The 19,148-nt window shown below is 41.0% G+C and overlaps 1 protein-coding gene across 1 annotated transcript in view; it reads left to right on the forward strand.

Moving 5' to 3' along the window:
• The window catches only part of Slc9a4 (solute carrier family 9 member A4), a 49,948-nt gene extending 41,524 nt beyond the window's left edge, over positions 1 to 8,424 (forward strand). Inside the window, exons 10-12 of the mRNA XM_008840301.2 lie at positions 3,511 to 3,642; positions 4,308 to 4,395; positions 7,569 to 8,424. Coding sequence (XP_008838523.1) covers positions 3,511 to 3,642; positions 4,308 to 4,395; positions 7,569 to 7,921 — 573 coding nt within the window. The 3' untranslated portion in view covers positions 7,922 to 8,424. The remainder of the gene's footprint in view (positions 1 to 3,510; positions 3,643 to 4,307; positions 4,396 to 7,568) is intronic.
• The last annotated feature ends 10,724 nt before the right edge of the window (positions 8,425 to 19,148 follow it).

Raw genomic sequence — 19,148 nt, forward strand, 5'->3', positions numbered from 1 at the left:
CTGGTACTTAATATCTGTAATGATTCAGAAATGGGGGTGGAGGTCCTGAAACTCCAGTCCAGTCTGAAATGGTTCATTGCCCACATTCTCTTTTATTCCCTAGATGCAGAGTCCCGGATAGCCACTTTCTTTCATCTAGCCTTCACAGTTCTTCCTTCTAAGCAATGCAGCACCCCTTCCTCTTGCCCCCCCCCAATTTGAGCATGCTGTCCTCTCTTCATTACAACATTGCTAAACATTGCAAGGAGTCAAATTAGGAGAACAGGATTAATGAGCGTGAACCGAGTGCCATATAGGCTGTGAGGTGCCCGTATTGCCTCCACTTACAGCACTTTGAGAGCAAAGCACACCAATCCCCTGCCTATCTTTCCTCTAAACCTATTTAGCACTACTAGGATCATGGAAGTCTTCTCTTGCTCTATCGAGGGAAAATTTATCCTGCAAATGCTCCCTGGAACAACTGAGCATCTACTGCTTTATAGTAGACAGTCTACAGCTTGAAGAATTGATGCAAAGGTGGTGTAGACGTCATCTGTGGTCCTCAAGTCAGGACAGTAGGTGTAGGGCTGATGGGTGGAGGCATTTATCTCTGTGAGTCTTGGTAGAGTCTGTCTTGGAAGTTAGCCATCATTTCTGGGTAAGGCCAGGTAGAGTGTAGGATCTGACTCTGGGCAATCCTAAGACATATTTGAGATGAAACTGAGCTGGCCCTGCTGGGTCTCTGGACACTTCTTTTTGAAATCTTTCTTTTCAACAAGTCCAAGATAGAACTGCAGGTTGAAGGACTAACCTCTGGAGATTTCCAGTGTCACAGCCAAGGAAGAATCTCTCTGGAGCACCATGGGACAGAAACAGAGAAGCATTCCTCAAACTTATCAAAGAAGAAACCACCCTCAGCCCAGGCCACCATAAGCAGAGGTCAAAAATTGATAAACAGTTCCTGGGGATAGCTAAAATGATCAAAGTACTCTGAAAATTTCTACATACTTTTGGGACCAGAGAGATGGCTCAGTAGTTAAGAGCATGGCTGCTCTTGCAGAGGACCTAAGTTCGATTCCCAGCATCCACATGGCAGCTAACAACCATCCATAACTCCAGTTCCATGGGACCTGACACTCTCTTCTGACTTTTGTGGGCATTGCATGATATAGGTGTACTTACATATGTGCAGGTAATACACTCATACACATAAAATAAAATTGAAATAAAATAAAAATACTTTTAAAAATTTCTACATACTTTCAAAGGGAAAACAGTTTATCTAATGTCCACTTTTTGCAGCAAATAGTTAACACACATCATGAGTGTGCAAGACATTAGCAACACTGCAAAGAGTAACACGGTATTCTTTTTCACATAGAACTCAAGATTTAATAGGAAAGAAACCCAGTCTTTAACCAGTCACCAACACCTTTTCAAGAGGGTAGAAAAAGGAAGGAAAAGAGGGAAGAAATCAGAATAATACACTGTATGCACAGAATGCCTCTGTTCCTTGCAGAAAGGCCAAATGGACAAGGAGGTCGTTTATGAAGAAGACCAAATATCCAAACATACTTAAAGTGCAGCCTTCTCCCAAGCCTGTGTGTAGGAGCTATCATATGTATGACACATACATGTATATACCTGCAGATGTATACACACATTCTTATGTACACACAGGCTGAATTCGGATCTGCTTGACTCTAACAGTGATGGAAAATTGTTGTTGTTTATGTACATATTTTAATTCTCACTCATTTTTGTGACACTGTGATATTGTCACTAATATTTCAATATATAAATCATAGTTATGTTAAGGTTTTTCCTTTAAAGAAGATGGACAGGAAACATACGTCATACTGTTTTCACAATTCAATTTTTTGGTTGGATTGCTGTCAGAGCAATCAATGGCCAAAAGTGGTGGAGAAAGAGCCTTAGCAAGAGTAGAGCTTCCCCTTCTCATTTTTCCATCCACCTGCAGAAATACTTTTAGGTAATTCTGTATTTTATGATTGATTTAGTTAATGGATAACAAAACCACAAATCAGTGAACTGGATGAATGTTCAGTAAAAAAATAAACTGAAACTCAGTGAAATCCATAAAGTCATGGTTATCACTGCTCCCTCTTAGGAACATCCTCTTTAGTCAGACAGGAAGCCTGGCCTTCTGTCCTCTGGGCTAGATGAGGGTCCATTACAAGCATATATACAAAGTTAGGTAGATAGGTGAATGATGATAGATAGATAGATAGATAGATAGATAGATAGATAGATAGATGATAGATACAGTAATAAATCCTAATATCTTTTGTATTATTTGATAAAAATCAGTAGAAATGGGATATATTAATATTTTCTTTTCTCAGCCCTAGGGATCATCTTGTTGGGAGTATATGTTCCCCACCTGAGGGACACCTGGCAGGGGTCTTCATTCCTGGCAGGTTATCTGTGGCTTGTCGTCACCTCCTCCTAATCTCTTTGAAAGCTATGTTGAATGCATGATAACAAAATGGGTGCTGGACCTCCCCAGGGTCCTCTCTTACCTTCCCTTTCAGTTGGTTAGCAGTTTGTGCCTTAGCTCTTGTGTTCTTTCCATCTGCAGTCATCCCAGGGTAATACCCACTTATCTCTCCACACTCACCTCAGTGCAGGAAGGCTGGCCCATCCAAGTCTGAGTAAGTGCCCTACTTCATAATCTCCAGATGAGTCCAGCATTTCATCTCACCTGAACACATAGCTTAAGTCCTTATTTGCCTAACTCCTCAGAAGACTGTAAGCCTTTGGAAAACCAGAACGTGCAGTTACTAATTTCCAGTCCTGCGCTTGCTACAGCACCTGACAGAATGTTCAGTCTTTTGCTGTTGACGTGATTATTCTCTTTAAAGCATCTATCATGTTTCGATGACACCATCAGTCCTGATTCATTTATCCAACAGAAACTTTAGGGTTATCAGTGTACACAGTGCATCACCTACTGGCTCCAGGAAATCCGACATTTACTGATGAAACTTGAGTGAGCAATAGTAGGGATACGAAGGTCAAGCTAAGTATCTTGCAGATACCTGTTTAAGAATAGATGTTGGCCTGTGGTCCATGACACATTTTCATTGGTTTGGGGTAAAAATAGAAAGAAATGTAGCATAAAGCTCTGGTGACTGTCTCTCAAGCAGTTCTTTCCTTCATTTGTCCTTTATTTTGCTAGCATCTTTATTTGAAAACCTCTTCCTTTCTGATGATAATAGTGGTAGAAATGGGTTGAGAGTGTGTGTGTGTTGGGGGGTGGTCTTGTTAATTTGAAAAACCTGAAAATCAGAAACCCTGTAGAAATTCCAAGTTTTGATATTTTTTCTTATCCACTCAACCCAAATGCCTAGGAACTGCTGGCCTGTAGAAAACATGGCCTAGGAAAGAGTGTGTACCAGGGAAGCCAGAGTGGATGCCTTAGGGTGGCAGGACAGCCAGCTTCAGGGATTACAGAAGGCACAGGTGACACTGGAATCATTCTTACTTAACAATCTATTCTGTCTGCAGACCTTGTCCTACAACAAATACAACCTCAAACCTCAAACAAGCGAGAAGCAGGCCAAAGAGATTCTGATCCGCCGCCAGAACACCTTGAGGGAGAGCATGCGGAAAGGCCACAGTCTGCCTTGGGGAAAGTCGGTGCGTGGGGGCTGTCACTTAATAACTGGGCCTATCCTTGGGCAGGGTCTCATCAGACAAGGCTAAGCCACTATTAATACTTAAACAAACCCCACCTGCTACCACAGAGGTGCAAGGACCAGAGAGGGCAGGATACTAAAGCAGCCTCCCCGTCTGGATCCAGGTTCTCAGGGCAGAAAGCTGTTCCCCTCCAAAGTAGGTCAGTGAGTGACCATGGTCCCTGGGCTGAGAGCCCAAGCCCAGGTCCCATGGTGGCCAGGTGCTGAATGTTTCAGGGCTCCTCTTTACACCAAAGCCCAGCCTGGGTCTCTCAGAATGTTGTCTGGATGGATTTGCTTTTGTCCGGGCTCTTGAACCAACTCTCCATGTCACCACTAACTATTTCCTCAATGAGGCTGTATCATGCTAATCTTACAGGGTATCCTGCACGAAGACTGGCTCTAGAACATACCGTAACATTGATCCTGAGTGGGACTGGGGGGAGAGAGGCTTTAGAAGGCTCACAAGGGTCCAGTTTCCCATGAAAGAGAAGGGACATGTGTACTAAAGTCTGAAGTGTTTTGCTTTCTTTAAACAATCAAAGGCTACAGGGACCCCACCACTGTGCCACAGGACCGGGCTGCAACCTTCACTCATTCTCCTTGCATTCTACTTGATACCCACAGGCTGGCACCAAGAACGTTCGCTACCTCTCCTTCCCCTACAAAAACCCTCAGCCAGCGAAGAGAGAGGCAAATGCTGCTGAGTGCACAGGTAACCAATGCTTGCTACTCTGTTTCTTCTTGTTCAGGGTCATCTGGTGGATATTTGGAGGTTTGAGGGCCAAGAGGTAAAATCAAGACTATTGTGTAGACAAGAAAAAAAAGGAAACAACAACATCCTTTAAGGATGAATTATAGAATTTTATTTATGGATACAGATATTTGGTTTTTATACGTTCTGTCATGAACTATATTCTTTTAAAAATTTCCAGCCATGTAAAATGTAAAAAGGATTTATAGCTCATATAATCTCACAGAGTCATAGTCTCTTGACCTATGCCTTAAAGATACATTAAAATACATGTCAGTGGACTTGTAAGATTCCCACACAGTTTAAATTTGAGATTAGTTTTAGCTGAAATAATTTTATCAAATTTGCTCTTTAAAAGTTTCCAATCTGATACAAAAGTGGAATTCTTAAAATTACTGCAACTGTTCATTATTATAATAAAAACCAATCACCTCAACAACTCTCTCTCTCTCTCTCTCTCTCTCTCTCTCTCTCTCTCTCTCTCTCTCTCCCTCTCAGCTACCATCTAACTTTGAATGATGGAAATTAGAAAGCTCATCTGATACTTGCCCTGCTTTGGGTGATTCCATTTCATCCTATTCAAAGCTTATGATTTCCAATAGATTTCACTGGGGCAAAGGTGACATCTGATGAATAAGCACTGGTCTCAGGATATTTCAAAATTCCAATTTTGAGACTATTCAATATGTAAGGTTGTCTATGTTCACCTAAAAGATTTGGGGTCTGGAGAGATGGCTCAGCAGTTAAGAACACTAGCTGCTCTTGCAGAGGACCCGAATTTGATTCCTAGCACCCACATGGCAGCTCACAACTGTCTGTAACTCCAGTTCCAAGAGATCCAACACTTTATTCTGACCTCTGTGGGTACTGCATGACATGGGTACACTTCCATACTCATACACATAAAATAAAAATAATAAATTAAAAAATATTTTTATTAGCAAAAGTTAACATATAATATATAATCATATGCCATGCTACCAATTTGACTTTATTAATCTTTTAAAGCTTAAAAATCATATGAGAATTGAAATAAACTAAACATATATAGGATTTTAGAATTTTTTAAGAAATATAATTATTCTTTGAGGTGAGATTTTTCTCTGATGTAAACATGATTCATGTTAAATCAAAGTCAATCACTGAAGAGCCCAAGAAAGGAAGTTAAACAGACCTTTTACACAACTTTATTTTTTTTTGAGAATTTCATTTCATACAAGAATATTGCATTTGCATTATTTCCATTTCTCTCAGTCCCCCTCCAACTCCTCCATGCCCCCTCCCTCCTCTCTTCTTTGACTATTATTTTTACATATATTTATAAATATACATATTTACATATAATACATTGAGCTCATTTAGTGGCGCTCATGTGTACCTGTATTTATGCCCAGTTGGGATTGGATAACCTGTCAGGGAGCTCGTCCCTGATTCTCCCTCCCTCGTTATTCATTGATTGCCTGTAGCTCTTTGTCTTGAGGTGGACCCTGTGAAATTTCCCCCATCCACCTTGGCACATCCACTGGTTTTGTCATTAGGTATTCTATCAATTGTTAGACCACCACACTGTGGAGATTTCACTGGTGCATCTTCCTTATCATGTCTAGAAGGCATTAACTCACAGCAGGTTTCTTTCTTTGTGGCTCTTACCTTTTTCTGCCCCCTCCCCTGCAATGTTCCCTGAGCCTTAGGTGTAGAGGCAGCAGTGTTCACGTATCACTTAGGGCTGGACATCTCATAGTCACTTATTCTCTGCAGTTGACCAGTTGTAGAAATTTGTAATAATCTCTGTCTATTGAATAAAGACGCTTCTTGAATGTGAGAAGTACACGTCTGTAAATATAAAGATTAAATATTGAAAATACAGTAAGAAATTACTGTAGTCTAGGGAAGTGACAGAATTAGGTTCTTCTCTAGCATGTATGACCTCTCCAGCCATGTAAAACAAACTTTTAAAAATATTTTAGTTAATGGCATTCTTTATGAGAGACTTGAGCATGTGTGGATGAGGGACGATTCCAATCCTGTATGATACTGAAAGTCACAGTTCAAGCACTTCCTATGTGAAATCAGTAGCAAGATTTCCTTGCCCCACAAGGCCATTCAGATGATTCAGTGGCATAAAAAGGCAAACTGATGAGCACAGAGGCAGGCATATAGTCAGTCTCCCATGAGTGCATACTCCCAGGCTCCTCATGTCATCATTTCAATATGCTCATCACCTTGTCCCCAGAAACAGAGCGTCTGTCAGTCTGTAATTCTCTGTGGTTCCTTGTCCCTTATACCTGTTTCTCCAAGATTACTTTTTCAAGGTCAAAGCACTGAAACCTGGGAGCTGGAGAGATGGCTCAGCAGTTAAAAGCACTGGCTGCTTTGGCAGAGGACCTGGGTTCAATTCCCAATACCCACATGGCAGCTAACAACCATCCGTAACTCCAGTTCCATAGGAATCTGATGCCTTCTTCTGGTATCTGTGGGCACTGCACAACACAGGTGCACTTATATCATACAGGCACTACACTCCTACACATAAAATAAAAATAATAAATAGAATATTTTAAAAAAACAATGAGACCTAAGCTTTCAGACAACTACCAGTTCAAGATCAATCTAAGACCAGGCATGGTAGCTCATACCTCTAACCCTAAAACTTGGGAGGCTAAGGCAGGTGGATGACTGCAAGCTCAAGGTAACTCTGGGCTACAGAATGAGACTTTCTCTCAACAAAACAAAAATAAAAACAAGATAAAAGAAGCCACTCATATGAAGCCTTTACTTCAGCATCAATCTTTTAAGAAGACAAGGCTTTTCTGTAGCTTATTATTTATGTCCTTGGCCATTTAATCAGACCTTATAAAAAGATACTCTCTAACTAGGCAGGGGGTAGCTGGGATAGAGCACACAGGTTTCCATGCACTCCCAAATACTTATAACATTGCACGTATAGCTCTGTCCTCCCAGTCCTCTGAAGTCATGACCTTGAAAGCAAAAATCACACTGACAAAAATATTGAATGCCAGAGCCTCAGCTCTGGAAGGGTCTCGCTTCTTTCTGGGGCCTTACCTTCAGCGCATGAGGTTGTAGCTTTGATTTCAAGCCTTGTTCTTTCCCTTCTTGTCATGATGTTTTCCTAGATGATGATGACAGCGATCCAGGATTCCAACCCTTGATGTTCAGTGCACACACCCGTGCAGGGTCGCTTCAGGAAAGACGACTGACACAGGAAATGATCCCGATGAAGCGCCTCCATAGAGGAGAGAAGGCATACAATCTCAGTTATCAAACCAACACCAGCTGGGAAGAACGTGCTGGCTGGGGTGGGAGGCCTGCCATTTGGCCCAAGCCACTGTTCTATGCTGTAGATGAAGAATATGAATCTGGAGGGCAGACAGAGGAGGAGACCTCAGCAACTGTGTCCAGATGGACAGCTGAGCACAGAGACAGCAGAAAGTACAAGTCCCACAGTCTTTTGCTGCAAAGAAAGTAGTTTATTGTCATTAGACTGCTGGTGGGTCTTTCCAGAGCCCCTCTCCCTAGTATTGTGAAAGAAGGATTTTCACAGTTCAGAATAGAGCTGTTGAGTTTGCATTTACTGTTGGGCACATATGTGTAAAAGCAACAAACTTGAAGGCTAAGCCACATTCTTGTCAGTGTGTCTTTGTAGATGAATTCCCTGTGAATGACAGAAATTAATCAGTCCAGGAATGAGTCACTAAGAATTCCCAAGAATTTCCTACCACAACCATCTGATCCATGTCGTATGTTGGGAAATAAGAGTGCTTGGTCAGTAATTCCCACTGGTTACATGTATGTGCAACCTATAATCAAATTTGAACTGGGAGGGAGCAGGGTCTTTGATGTTACCTGGGTCAACCCCTTAGCTTTACAGAATAAGATCTTTCAAACATCCCATGTTGAGTTGGCCCACCTACGATTGAATGAATTTGGCTTTGATTTTAATATCAACATACATCTCAAATTATAGGTAAAATTTGCTGCAACAATTGTATATTAACTCAGTAATATTGATAGGTATGACATGCTTTCTAGGATTAATCTTTAAACAATGCACTATTTTTATAATCAGAGTATTAATTTTTAAAATAAATATTAAGAAAATAACAGCTATAGTTTAATAGCAATGACATGAATAACAGTATTTATCTGCTGTAAATTTGCAATTTCTGATATTTTGCTCTCAAGTTTGGTAATTATTCTTCAATTGAGTTTTTGTGGTCATTATTTCCAAACCTTGACCTTGAACCTCACACTTCAGGTTGCCAATTTTATCAAACTCCTTAGCTTTCTTCCTTCTTCCCCTTTTCCTCTTTTCTGTCTGGATACCTGTAAATAATAAACACTTACAAAGTGTTATTTCATGAGCCAGGTGACTAAGCCTGTGATGATCAGTTCACTATCCTTCTCAGTAGTGAACTGATATGTGATATCAATTCACTAAATATTTTGCCATTCCTGTTCTTGGACATCTCTACCACCCCACCTGATTTAATCTAGGAGGCCGTGATCAAATGTTCCCTGTTCCTTAAGACCTACCTTGGTGGGCTTAACCTCTAGGTACCCTTGTGTTCCTTTGACTGTGCTAGGGAGCTTATCCATGAATTGTGTATATACAAGTGTACATGTATGTATAGTTATTGTGGCCCAAAGACAAAGGGAGGAAAGTTTGTTGATTTTAGCTTTTGTCCATTTATCAGTTGTGACATTTTACCCCTTTTTGTACTTGTTTGGCTTTTGCCAACTTTTCCCTCATTAGTTCCTGCAGTATCTTCTACATGGTAGAATGCCTATAAAAGTTGAACAGATGATGACATTTTGGAACTGGAAAGGATGTTAGAGAAAGTGTTGTCAGACACTGTTTGGCAGTTGTTATAAGTGAGGTCCTGAAATACTGCCTAAAGCCGGCACTGGATCTGTTCTCCCTTGGTGGAAAGGCCTGTCCTCCAGCATGACCTGTGGATATCACAGGAAACAGTATCAACCAGGCATGTGACGTTGCCCCAGACTTACACTGCCTGAGTTATTTTCATCCAAGTTACTGTGGTAAGGGTAAGAAATGGAAATCAAAGGAACCCATTGTCCTTTCTTCTTTGGGATCTGAAATTGAATACGTTTATATTATAGATTATAAATTTTTATTTTGATAAAAAAAGCATACAGGGCCAAACAAAAACAATCAGCTCAAAGGGATAGAAACATATATAAACCTTGGGGAAGCAGGGATCAAAGAAAGAAACAGGAAAGCCTTCATGTTTCATACAGGTAGTGAGTCAGCATCTTCAGTCAGTAGCTGGAGGTGCAGAGGCAGAGAACAGTCAGGTCACCAGAATGCATCAGAGCCATGTGTACAACTCATTCTTCAGAGGCAAAGGATGCCTACTTCCCTTCCCAGGCTCCATCCACATAGCACCAGAAATCTGAGTTGCAAGGTCCCCTTCCTGGAGTAGCTATCTGGGTGTAAGGATTATAAGAATCCGTCGAACTCTGCTGGTTTTCTCTTAAACATTGATGGCATTCAGAAGAGGCCGGAAGCTGTAAGGTGCTGAACAAAGAACCACATTCTGTAGGTGAAGAGAAAGTTCAGAGCAAAGAGGAAGCAAAGCATCTAGGTTGGCAGATAGGGAAATATTTATTGAGTAAACGCCTAAGAAGTAGACTTAAGGATACAATACAATGTCCACGCTTGCAGTACATGCCTACTTGACTTTTTGCTTTGAACAGTTGTCCCTCTTAAGCACAGGGCACACATCCAGGACACATCAAGATAGCTGAGCCTACAGACAGTCTCCAGACCTATAAATACTATATATTTTTCTGTAAATATACATAACTATAACAAAGCTATAATATTATTTAATCTATAAAGTAGCCATAATAAAAGATTAGTCACAATAGTAAATTGAATATAATATAATGTTCTATATTATTTAAAACTTGAGAATTGCTCACTTCTGGAATTTTCCATTTAATATTTCTGGATGGAAGATGATCATAGGTGACTGAAACTATGGAAAGTGGAACTGAGGAACAGGAAGGACCTCTCTACCACGAACAGCAAAGGCATGTGGAAAATAGAACAATCATCCTGCTGGCATGGTAAATTATCCGGCTGCCTTCCCCACTTGCGTACTCCCCACTTAAAGGGGCTGGTTGGACACCTGCCTTCCTAAGGGGAAAGATGCCTGGGGTGCAGTCACCTTAATCTTTGGGTCACTGCAGCTCGTAGACCAACAACCATATGACCAGACTGCATTTTAAAGGAACTGTAAGGAGTTGTCCTCTTAAGGCCAAATGCCCTCCATGCCCTGGTAGACCTTGGCTGTTGGAGCCTGGGAGGTGACCCTGAAGCTCCTACCTAAATTGTAGCAGGATGAGGACCCCCCCCCCGATCCTGGCAATGCTGGTGGCTCTATCAGTCTGGGAAGCTCATGGTGAAATGGTGCCCTTTGGACACGCAGCATGTTTCTATGTGCAGCGTAATCACTGTCCTCCATGTTCCCTTTAGGGACTACCCATGCTGGAGGGACATTGAGGGTTAGCAGATGCTCCAGATGCTGCGGGGTGTGGGGTTCACTTGGTGAGTTTTCCCAGCAGGCTTCAAGTAGTACAACAGAGGGAGTTTCCTCCTGGGTGGAAAGACTCCCTGGTCTTTGCTCCTCCTCCTCAGGAGGGAGTAAAATGGCATTAGGAGTCCTACCAGGGCCTGGCTCTGAACTATAAGCAGTCAGAATTTCCCACCAGTGACCTCAAAAATTTGTCATTTTATTTTCAACCTCAAAAAAATCAGATGTGCAACCCACAAATTCTAATTCCCTCTTACAAGTCGTTGTTTTTAAACTTTCTGAAAATGGTATCGTTAGTCTGAAGGGTGCTGGGTTTCTGTAATTCTAAAGTTGAGCAATGCCGTTTCCTGCCATTTACCTTTAATTGGCAGTTTTCACTATGAAGGTTTCCCATGGGTTCTCTGTACTTAAAATTCCATAAATGTTCTTATCATTCCTCTTCAAAATTGACATGGTGTCGCGGGCCTCTGTCTTCTCTTGCTGAAGGAGGAGAACAGGCTGCAGAAGGGACCCTGCTGTGGCAGAGCCGAGGACTCTATGAAGCTCCCATCGATTTCCTTTCCTGAGTCACCGCTCGAACCCCAAAGCATTCCATTTGAGAGGTGACCGCTCACCTGGGTGTGTAGGCAGCATTCGAGCCTTCAGCAGGGAATGTTGGTCAGCCTGGAAGAAAACCCCTTGGACATTAGTTACATGCTTGCTACACTGGCCATTTGGATTTCAAATGCATACAGCTAACTCAGAACTCAGGTTCTAAAGTCACATGACAGTTAGCCTGATATATTGGATGAATTAATCACATTCCTCAGCAGAAGCTTACCAGTGATTAAATAATGATCTTATGGAATAATTTTGAGTATTAAATCAGATAATACATTCAATTTTCAGATTATCTTTGTTTAGATTTTTATTATGTTTATTCTATTTGTATGAGTAGATTGCCTGCATGCAAGTACACCCATGTCATGCAATGCCTGTGGAAGTCAGAAGAGGACTTGGGATCCCCTGGAACTGGAGCTATGAGCAGTTGTTAGCTACTATGTGGGTGCTAGGAACTGAACTTGGAACTGGAGCTATGAGCATAGGCCAAAGTACATGATACTTGAAACTTGCCGAGAGATCATCTGGCCGATGTAATGGTGAATATTTAGGTGGAATAGGGAAGAGTGCTGAGCCATCACTCTAACCCCTAGATTGTTTTTTATTTTTTATAAAAGTAGGTCTGCCGCTTTGCCTATAATTACTTAGGCCAAAGTACATGATCTTGTAACACAAGGTATTCATTGATTGAATGACCTGAAGAAGTATAAATGATACTTGAAACTTGCCAAGAGATCATCTGGCCGATGTAATGGTGAATATTTAGGTGGAATAGGGAAGAGATGTGACAAAATCACCATACTGCTTGGCATGTCTCACACAGAGCCCACCAGACATGAGTCAAATCGGGGACAAGACCTGGGTGTTGATTCACAGTTTTCAATTAAAGCACAAGATCTTCTTGTTTATTTTTGTCCTGATTTGGGACCAAATGAGTTTATAGGTCCTGCTCGATTCAGCCTATTATGGTGGACAGCCAGTGAACAAATCAAGAAACTTCTCTTTGTTGGGAAAAACTCAGTGGGGTTTAATTCCTCAGCTTGGAATTTCTTTTCCTCAGAAGATCTTCTGTCCAAAAATGTTCCTGACTTGCTTATGATTGTTAATGAAAGGGATAAGTGTTTAGGCATTTCCAGAATAAAAACAGTTTCTAATATGTTATATAGTGCTCCAAAATTAGGCAAAGTAAATTTAAAAAATTTAAAAGCCAATGAATGTGCTGATGCTGTTTAAGGGCTTTTAAAGTATGTTTTGTCTATAAGTAAAACAGGTGTTTTCTTATAGTTTTTAAATTATTTTTCCCAAGAAAATTCTGTCAAGTACCTTATTTCTAATTCCTCCTGAGAGAACCCAGCAGTGCCCACAGAGTCCCTCTTAGGACATTCGTCGCTGCTAATTGTTCACAGGGCCATCAGCTGAAAGGAATACGAGAGAGGCCTGGAAACAGCCAGTCACCCCCCGTGATTAGCAAGTGATAGGCTCTTTCATCTGTGAAGTAATTGATTTAATAAATTTATTTTCTTCACAAGACTCCATTGAGTTTCCAAGCCAGAGGTGCTTAAGTAAGTAAAGCAGGTCAGAAATCAAAATTTCCACTGCCCTGCCTTCTTCCAGCTAGGAATCATTCAAGAAAGGACTGGCTCAAGATAGTCACTATTGCCTGTTTCCAGACAGACAGGCATACACATATCCACCCACAGTTCCTAATCCTTTTACATGATGTGACATGCTAACTAAAGCTAACAGAAGTGTGATCTCTGGTTGCATAAAGAAAAATAAAAACATAAATTTTTCCTACATTGACTTTTCAGTTTCAATATTTTTATCCTGATTGGATTTTTATCTTGAGGTCATGAAATTAGGACAAACAGAAGCAGTTACAGACTTTTAAAATAAAGGCTCACTTAGTACCACGGTCCTGACCAGCCTAAAGGAAGGAAGGCCCCGCAGTGCTTCATTTATTTTGCTTCCTTACAGGAATTTTTCTGAGTAACAAGAGCAAGTGAAACTGACTCTGGGTTTCACCGGTGCACTGTTTCACCGTGAAGGCGGCCCTTGTTTTGAATTTGTGCTTCTCCTGGACCTGGTTCAGGAGGCAGCTCCATTATCTAACTGTGTCATCTCTGAAGGGGTTGCATGCACAGGGAGGGGAGGGAACATGTCACCAGAGTACTTAATACAGAAGTTAAACAACCATTCAGAAACAGAGGCTGAGGGTAAACATTTTGTCTTCTAAAAAGGGAATATTCTTATGAGAAGAGGACAAAAACACAGGTCCTCACCCAGGGTTCACCCATGGGAGAGTCAGGGAGAGCCACAGTCATGCAGTACAAGCCAACAGTGCTCGGAGGTAGGGTTTAGGAAACAATGCTTACCGCACCCCGCCCACACCCCTGGAGCCAAAGTTCAAGTTCTGAGAAGTTCAAGTTCTGAGAGCAGACAATACAGCTAGTATTCTGCAGCTTTTTGTCACAGTATGTGGGGCTTCAGGCAGCTCTGGCAAATGCATTTGAAGCATATTTCAAAAAAGGAAATTGAAAACTTAAGAAGTAAAGTATCTATGGTAACTATGAGGAATTAAATTCTTCTAGGGAGAAAGGGCAGAAAATTATATTGAGGGTGGCCTAGGTGGGTTAGTTTCATGACGCAGTAAAGAAGGATGGTAAATTTGGGGGATAGAAAAGATACTATTTTGATGATGTTATAACATTAGGGCAGGCACAGGAAACTCTGTTAAGTGGGAAGATGCTTTTATATTTGAAAAGTTATTTGCAAGTCTTAGAGTACAGCCTGGTGTTCTTGTAGACCCTGGTTTAGTATCAAGGGGTCAGTCCTGCAGGTTGTTAATTCTCTCCAGGATTAAAGAGAATGAAACTTACATCGCATTAACCACTTGCAGAGGCATGATGCTAGGGCCTCCTCCTCTAACAGAGCAGTATAAAAGAATGCAGCATCAGAATATTGGAATTTAGGCACTGACTCCAGCATTGATTGTGTGCGTTGATTGAGTCTGTCAACTTCTCAAGTCAATTCTACACCACTAACCTGGGAATAACGACATCTACTCCACTGACCTCAAGTAAGAGTTGTAAGATTCTGATGAGGTCAAGAGTTCAGTAACCTCTGAAGTATAGAGCCCTTTGTATGTCTATGAAAGAAGTTGAGGAAATAAAAGAGTCAAAGAGCTGGAGAACTAGAGTAAAACAGGCCTGAACTCGAATCCCACTCTGTGAGCTTGCAAAACCTTGCATGGGCAAACATAGTGCTTGGTAGGTGGATCAGTACATAGTAAATATGAAATGAACTAGGATCAGAGTGATCATTTTAGATAGTTTTCTGATTAAAAATACATTAAAGAAAAAGCATTCATTAGCTCTAGTTAAGGTATGCCAAGAAAGACTATTGAGGACTATCATGGCAGGTATAGTGACACAAATGGAGAAATTGTGCTGCACTGTGAAATATGGGCCAGCTGGAATTCATAGCCAAGGAGGTGCACTGAGTGGATAGGAGACATCTAAGGGGAAACCTTAAGACTAAAGGGGATTCTGGCTAAACTAATCTATAGGATTTTTGATGGACAGGTCAGATGACCAAGTATCTCATGGTGGAAAACTAGGCGTTCAGTGAAACCTCAGAGTTGATCAGATATCAAAGGTAGAGATTCTTGCTAAACTCACTTAGCAGGGCTCTTTTCTAAAACATATAGGAAGTACACAGGTAGGTCTAGGGGAAGGTTCACGTTTGGCTAAGCAAAGAATTTGGTTGTCTGTGAGCTATGGTATCGGAGTGTCTAGATCCTGTGGAAGAATGTGAACACCAAAAGTAAAATCATGACTCTCCATATAAAATGAACACTTGTCAAAAGATATTCAACTCATTAATCAATGAAGGAACTAACACTAAGTTTTAATCAATTTGAAGAAAAATTTCAAAATACCTTTATTCATATGCAGTTGGGATTACTAATATGAACTTTAAAATCAATTAAAAGAAGTGTTTAAGTGGGGGTGGGGTGGGATGTTAATTGGATCTTTTTCTGAATGAAACTGTTGCTTATCTTTAGATTTTTTTTTGGAATTTTTAAGTTTTGTACAATTTACAGTTGTAATTAATTGAAAGGCAACAAAATAATGTAAAATGGTAAAGCACTGTGACAATATTGGTTGGAGAAGTTTAGAATTCATCTGGAAATTTGAGATGGTGAAAAGTTTTGTGAAATAATGTGAACTCAAATTTCACACCTGCTGTAACTAATGGGAAGTACTTTCACCCCAGGAATTTCTTTCTCTGGCCACATCCAGATCATTGCCTAGTGTTCAAATCTGCTTCTCAATCAAATCTCCTTTGTCTTGTGTTTTCCATAGATTTGACATTAAAGAATCCACTTAGTATCCTGATTCAGTTGATTCTCATGAGTGGGAGTGGCCTTCATCCAATTACTGTTAACTTGGTCAATGAATACCTTGAGATAAAACTTTGTCTTCTTACCCCATGAATTGTTTATATATTTACTTAAAAGCTACCTAGTGTTCAAAACACTGCCTTAAAAATCAGCACAAAACTTTTCCTCTCTATTATGTAGGCTGTTCATCCTGATATATTAGAAGTAAGAATGGTTTGACAGTGTTGGCAAGATATTAGATTACCAATCAGATAATCAATCTCTTGCTCTAATCCTTTGAGGGTGTAGCAATTTCCTCTGAATTGAAGAGAATAAAAACATTCCTTCTTGGAGAGAAGTTTATTAAGTCTGAGGAAGTTCTAAAGGGGGGAAGTAGGGATCCTTAAGACAGACAAAGTTCTAAAGGGGGGCTCCATAAGACTCAGGAGTAAGCAACTCACAAGTCTCAGGAAGTTCCTGAAACTTAGCAGGTTCACAGGGGCCCTTCTTCTCCAATGTGATATAAGTAATAAGGACTGATGAGGAAAAGAGGCTTGACCTTATGAGCTGCTTAAAGTCATGCAGAGAGTTCCAGGGTTGCAGTCATTACTTATGCTGGGTTAGGCTTTTGGTGACAGAGCTGCCTTTGACTTATCTATGCTCCTTTAACCCTTCAAACATACTCCTGTAAGCAGTACAATAAACTCACTGATTAACCAAGTTGGACTTTGGTGGTGGTGTTACTTTGGTCTGTTGGCTCAGAATCTGGGGTGAATAGATGCTTGGTCATGTTTCCTCAGTAAGAGTGTCACACAGCACAATGGTACATGAACAGGGACAGAGTTAGGGAGGAGTGGTTTAATGACCCTGAAATAGGTGCTGTGACATGCAATGGAGGCTGGTCTGTGTGAAGGTGGATGATCTGTGGGGGAAATCCCAATGTGGCTACTTTTCCACATGTGACATGGGATGGTGTTCCTCCTTACTGTAGTGGTAAATGTTCTTTGTGATGGGTAGGATATGCAGCCAAGTCTGAGCTGTCTGAGAATGAAATGTCTGTGGTGAGAATCCCAGGATGACAATCTTCCTCTACTGGGTATGGAGGGCTTTCTTGGTGAGTGTGGTCCACTTGATGAGTGTGGGGATGCCCACCAAACAGCTGATGGATTAAAGAATGTATTATGATGCCTGAAAGTAACAGGAATGACAGGATCATGAGCAAGCTGTGGCATCAGTCGCCTGTCCCCTTCTGCAGGTGGTAAGACATTCAACACAGGTTCAGCTGTCGTCTCAGAAATAACTTCTATTTAAAATTGTTTATGAGAATTTTAGACATGAGTACACTCTATTTATATCATTTCAACCCTTCCCTTCCAACTCCCCCCATGACCCTCTTACCCGCTCTTGAATTCATGACCTCTTTTTCCTCTTTTTCTATTATATATATGCATATATATATATATATATATATATGAAATATTAGTGCTATCAATAGGTACATATATTTAGGGATGGCCATTTAGGATTGGGGCTTTTCTCTGAAGAAGGGAGGAATTTTAATGGAAAAAGGGCATGTAATATTGACCTGTACATTGGCCTCTTATTTGGAAAAAAAGTGGAGAAACGAGACAATGAGATAGAAGTGTTGGCTTGCAGCTTCATATGGTCAGGGGCCTAAAGGTAAAGAAAACAACTCGGAGCCCTTCTTGGGAGCCTAAAAGTTGGAACCTATAGAAAGAGTCAGATAATGAGGAAAAGAGAACAACATAAAGATGACAAAAGGTACTCCTCAGGTTTTATCTTTAATATATAGAGAGGAGAAAAGCCATGATTCAGCATGCAGATGGAGATTTAAAAATGGCCCAATGCAAGAGACCTTGATAGTCAGGGAGTGTTCCATCTTTCATCTGCTTGAAGTGGGAAGGGCTTTAAAACAAGCAATAAAAGATCATGTTATGCCGGGCATGGTGGCGCATGCCTTTAATCCCAGCATTTGGGAGGCAGAGGCAGGCGGATCTCTGTTCCGGCCAGCCTGGTCTACATAGTGAGTTCCAGGACAGCTGGGGCTACAGGGAGACCCTGTCTCAAAAAGACCAAAAAAAAAAAAAAAAAGATCATATCACAGCCTGACTCATGGAGCTATAACATGATCATGGGATATGAGGGTAGATGGGATCAACCTGAATGTTCTAAAAGTAACTGTTCATCCTTCCTTGAGACAAAAGCTGCATAACCTGACAAAATACGAGGGAACTCAATCCCTGATGGACTGGCTTGTAGGAGCCATTATTACTAGCTGATGGCCCCATGAAAATCAGAAATAGGAAGACTAGAGAAGGACATGAGTTACTGAGAGAATCAGGAATGAGAGAGACAGCATGGGGTATTCAGTCCACTGGGCCTGATGGAGAGGTTAAAAAGAGACTGATTCAGCAGGGGCCTTGAGACTAATAATGGGCTTTAGTGGCTTTACTTTAGTGGGTCTTGATCTTTATGAAATATGAGAAACTGGTAAATCTAAATGAAGTAGACCATCATGGAAATTGGGTCTGTAAAATACAAAAGAAATCAAGAAACCATGAAAGATGGGTAAAACAGACAAAGGGGTCTGTATGAGCCACACAAAGGCAACTGTAGCAAGATTTGGGTTGAGCTGAAGTTACTAAAGAAAAAATAAAGAGAAAGCTAAATGTCCTAGTAAGCTTTGGGAGGGAAGGCTTTAAAGCCTGAACAATAGTTTATAGGAGAAAAAATTAAGACTGTCATGGGGTGGGCAATTATCCCTCCAGATATGATGTAAGATACTACAGAGAGTGATGGTTAAGCAAGGCTTGGGCACTTTCAGCAGCCATGTATGAGTGATGGAAAGGCAAGGTCTGTAGTCCTGCTCTAGAGTCTGTCACAAAAAAGGTCTAGCAGTTGGCATGACAGGCTAGAGTGCAGACTTTTGACCTAAGCCTGACCAAGCAGCATAAACTGGCCCTGCTGACACCATCAGAAGTAAAGAAATGCATAATAGCCCTGAAGCAATAGCAGTGATATGGGGGGAAATAAGGTCTCCTCAGAGACCTGATAATGTAATAATGAAATAATTTAAGAATGGATTCAAACTCACATTCTACAGACTCTTATTCTCTATTCTTTGATCA

This window comes from Nannospalax galili, unplaced genomic scaffold, assembly GCF_000622305.1.
Source record: "Nannospalax galili isolate Female #2095 unplaced genomic scaffold, S.galili_v1.0 scaffold299, whole genome shotgun sequence".
In the NCBI taxonomy this organism is placed as follows: domain Eukaryota; kingdom Metazoa; phylum Chordata; class Mammalia; order Rodentia; family Spalacidae; genus Nannospalax; species Nannospalax galili.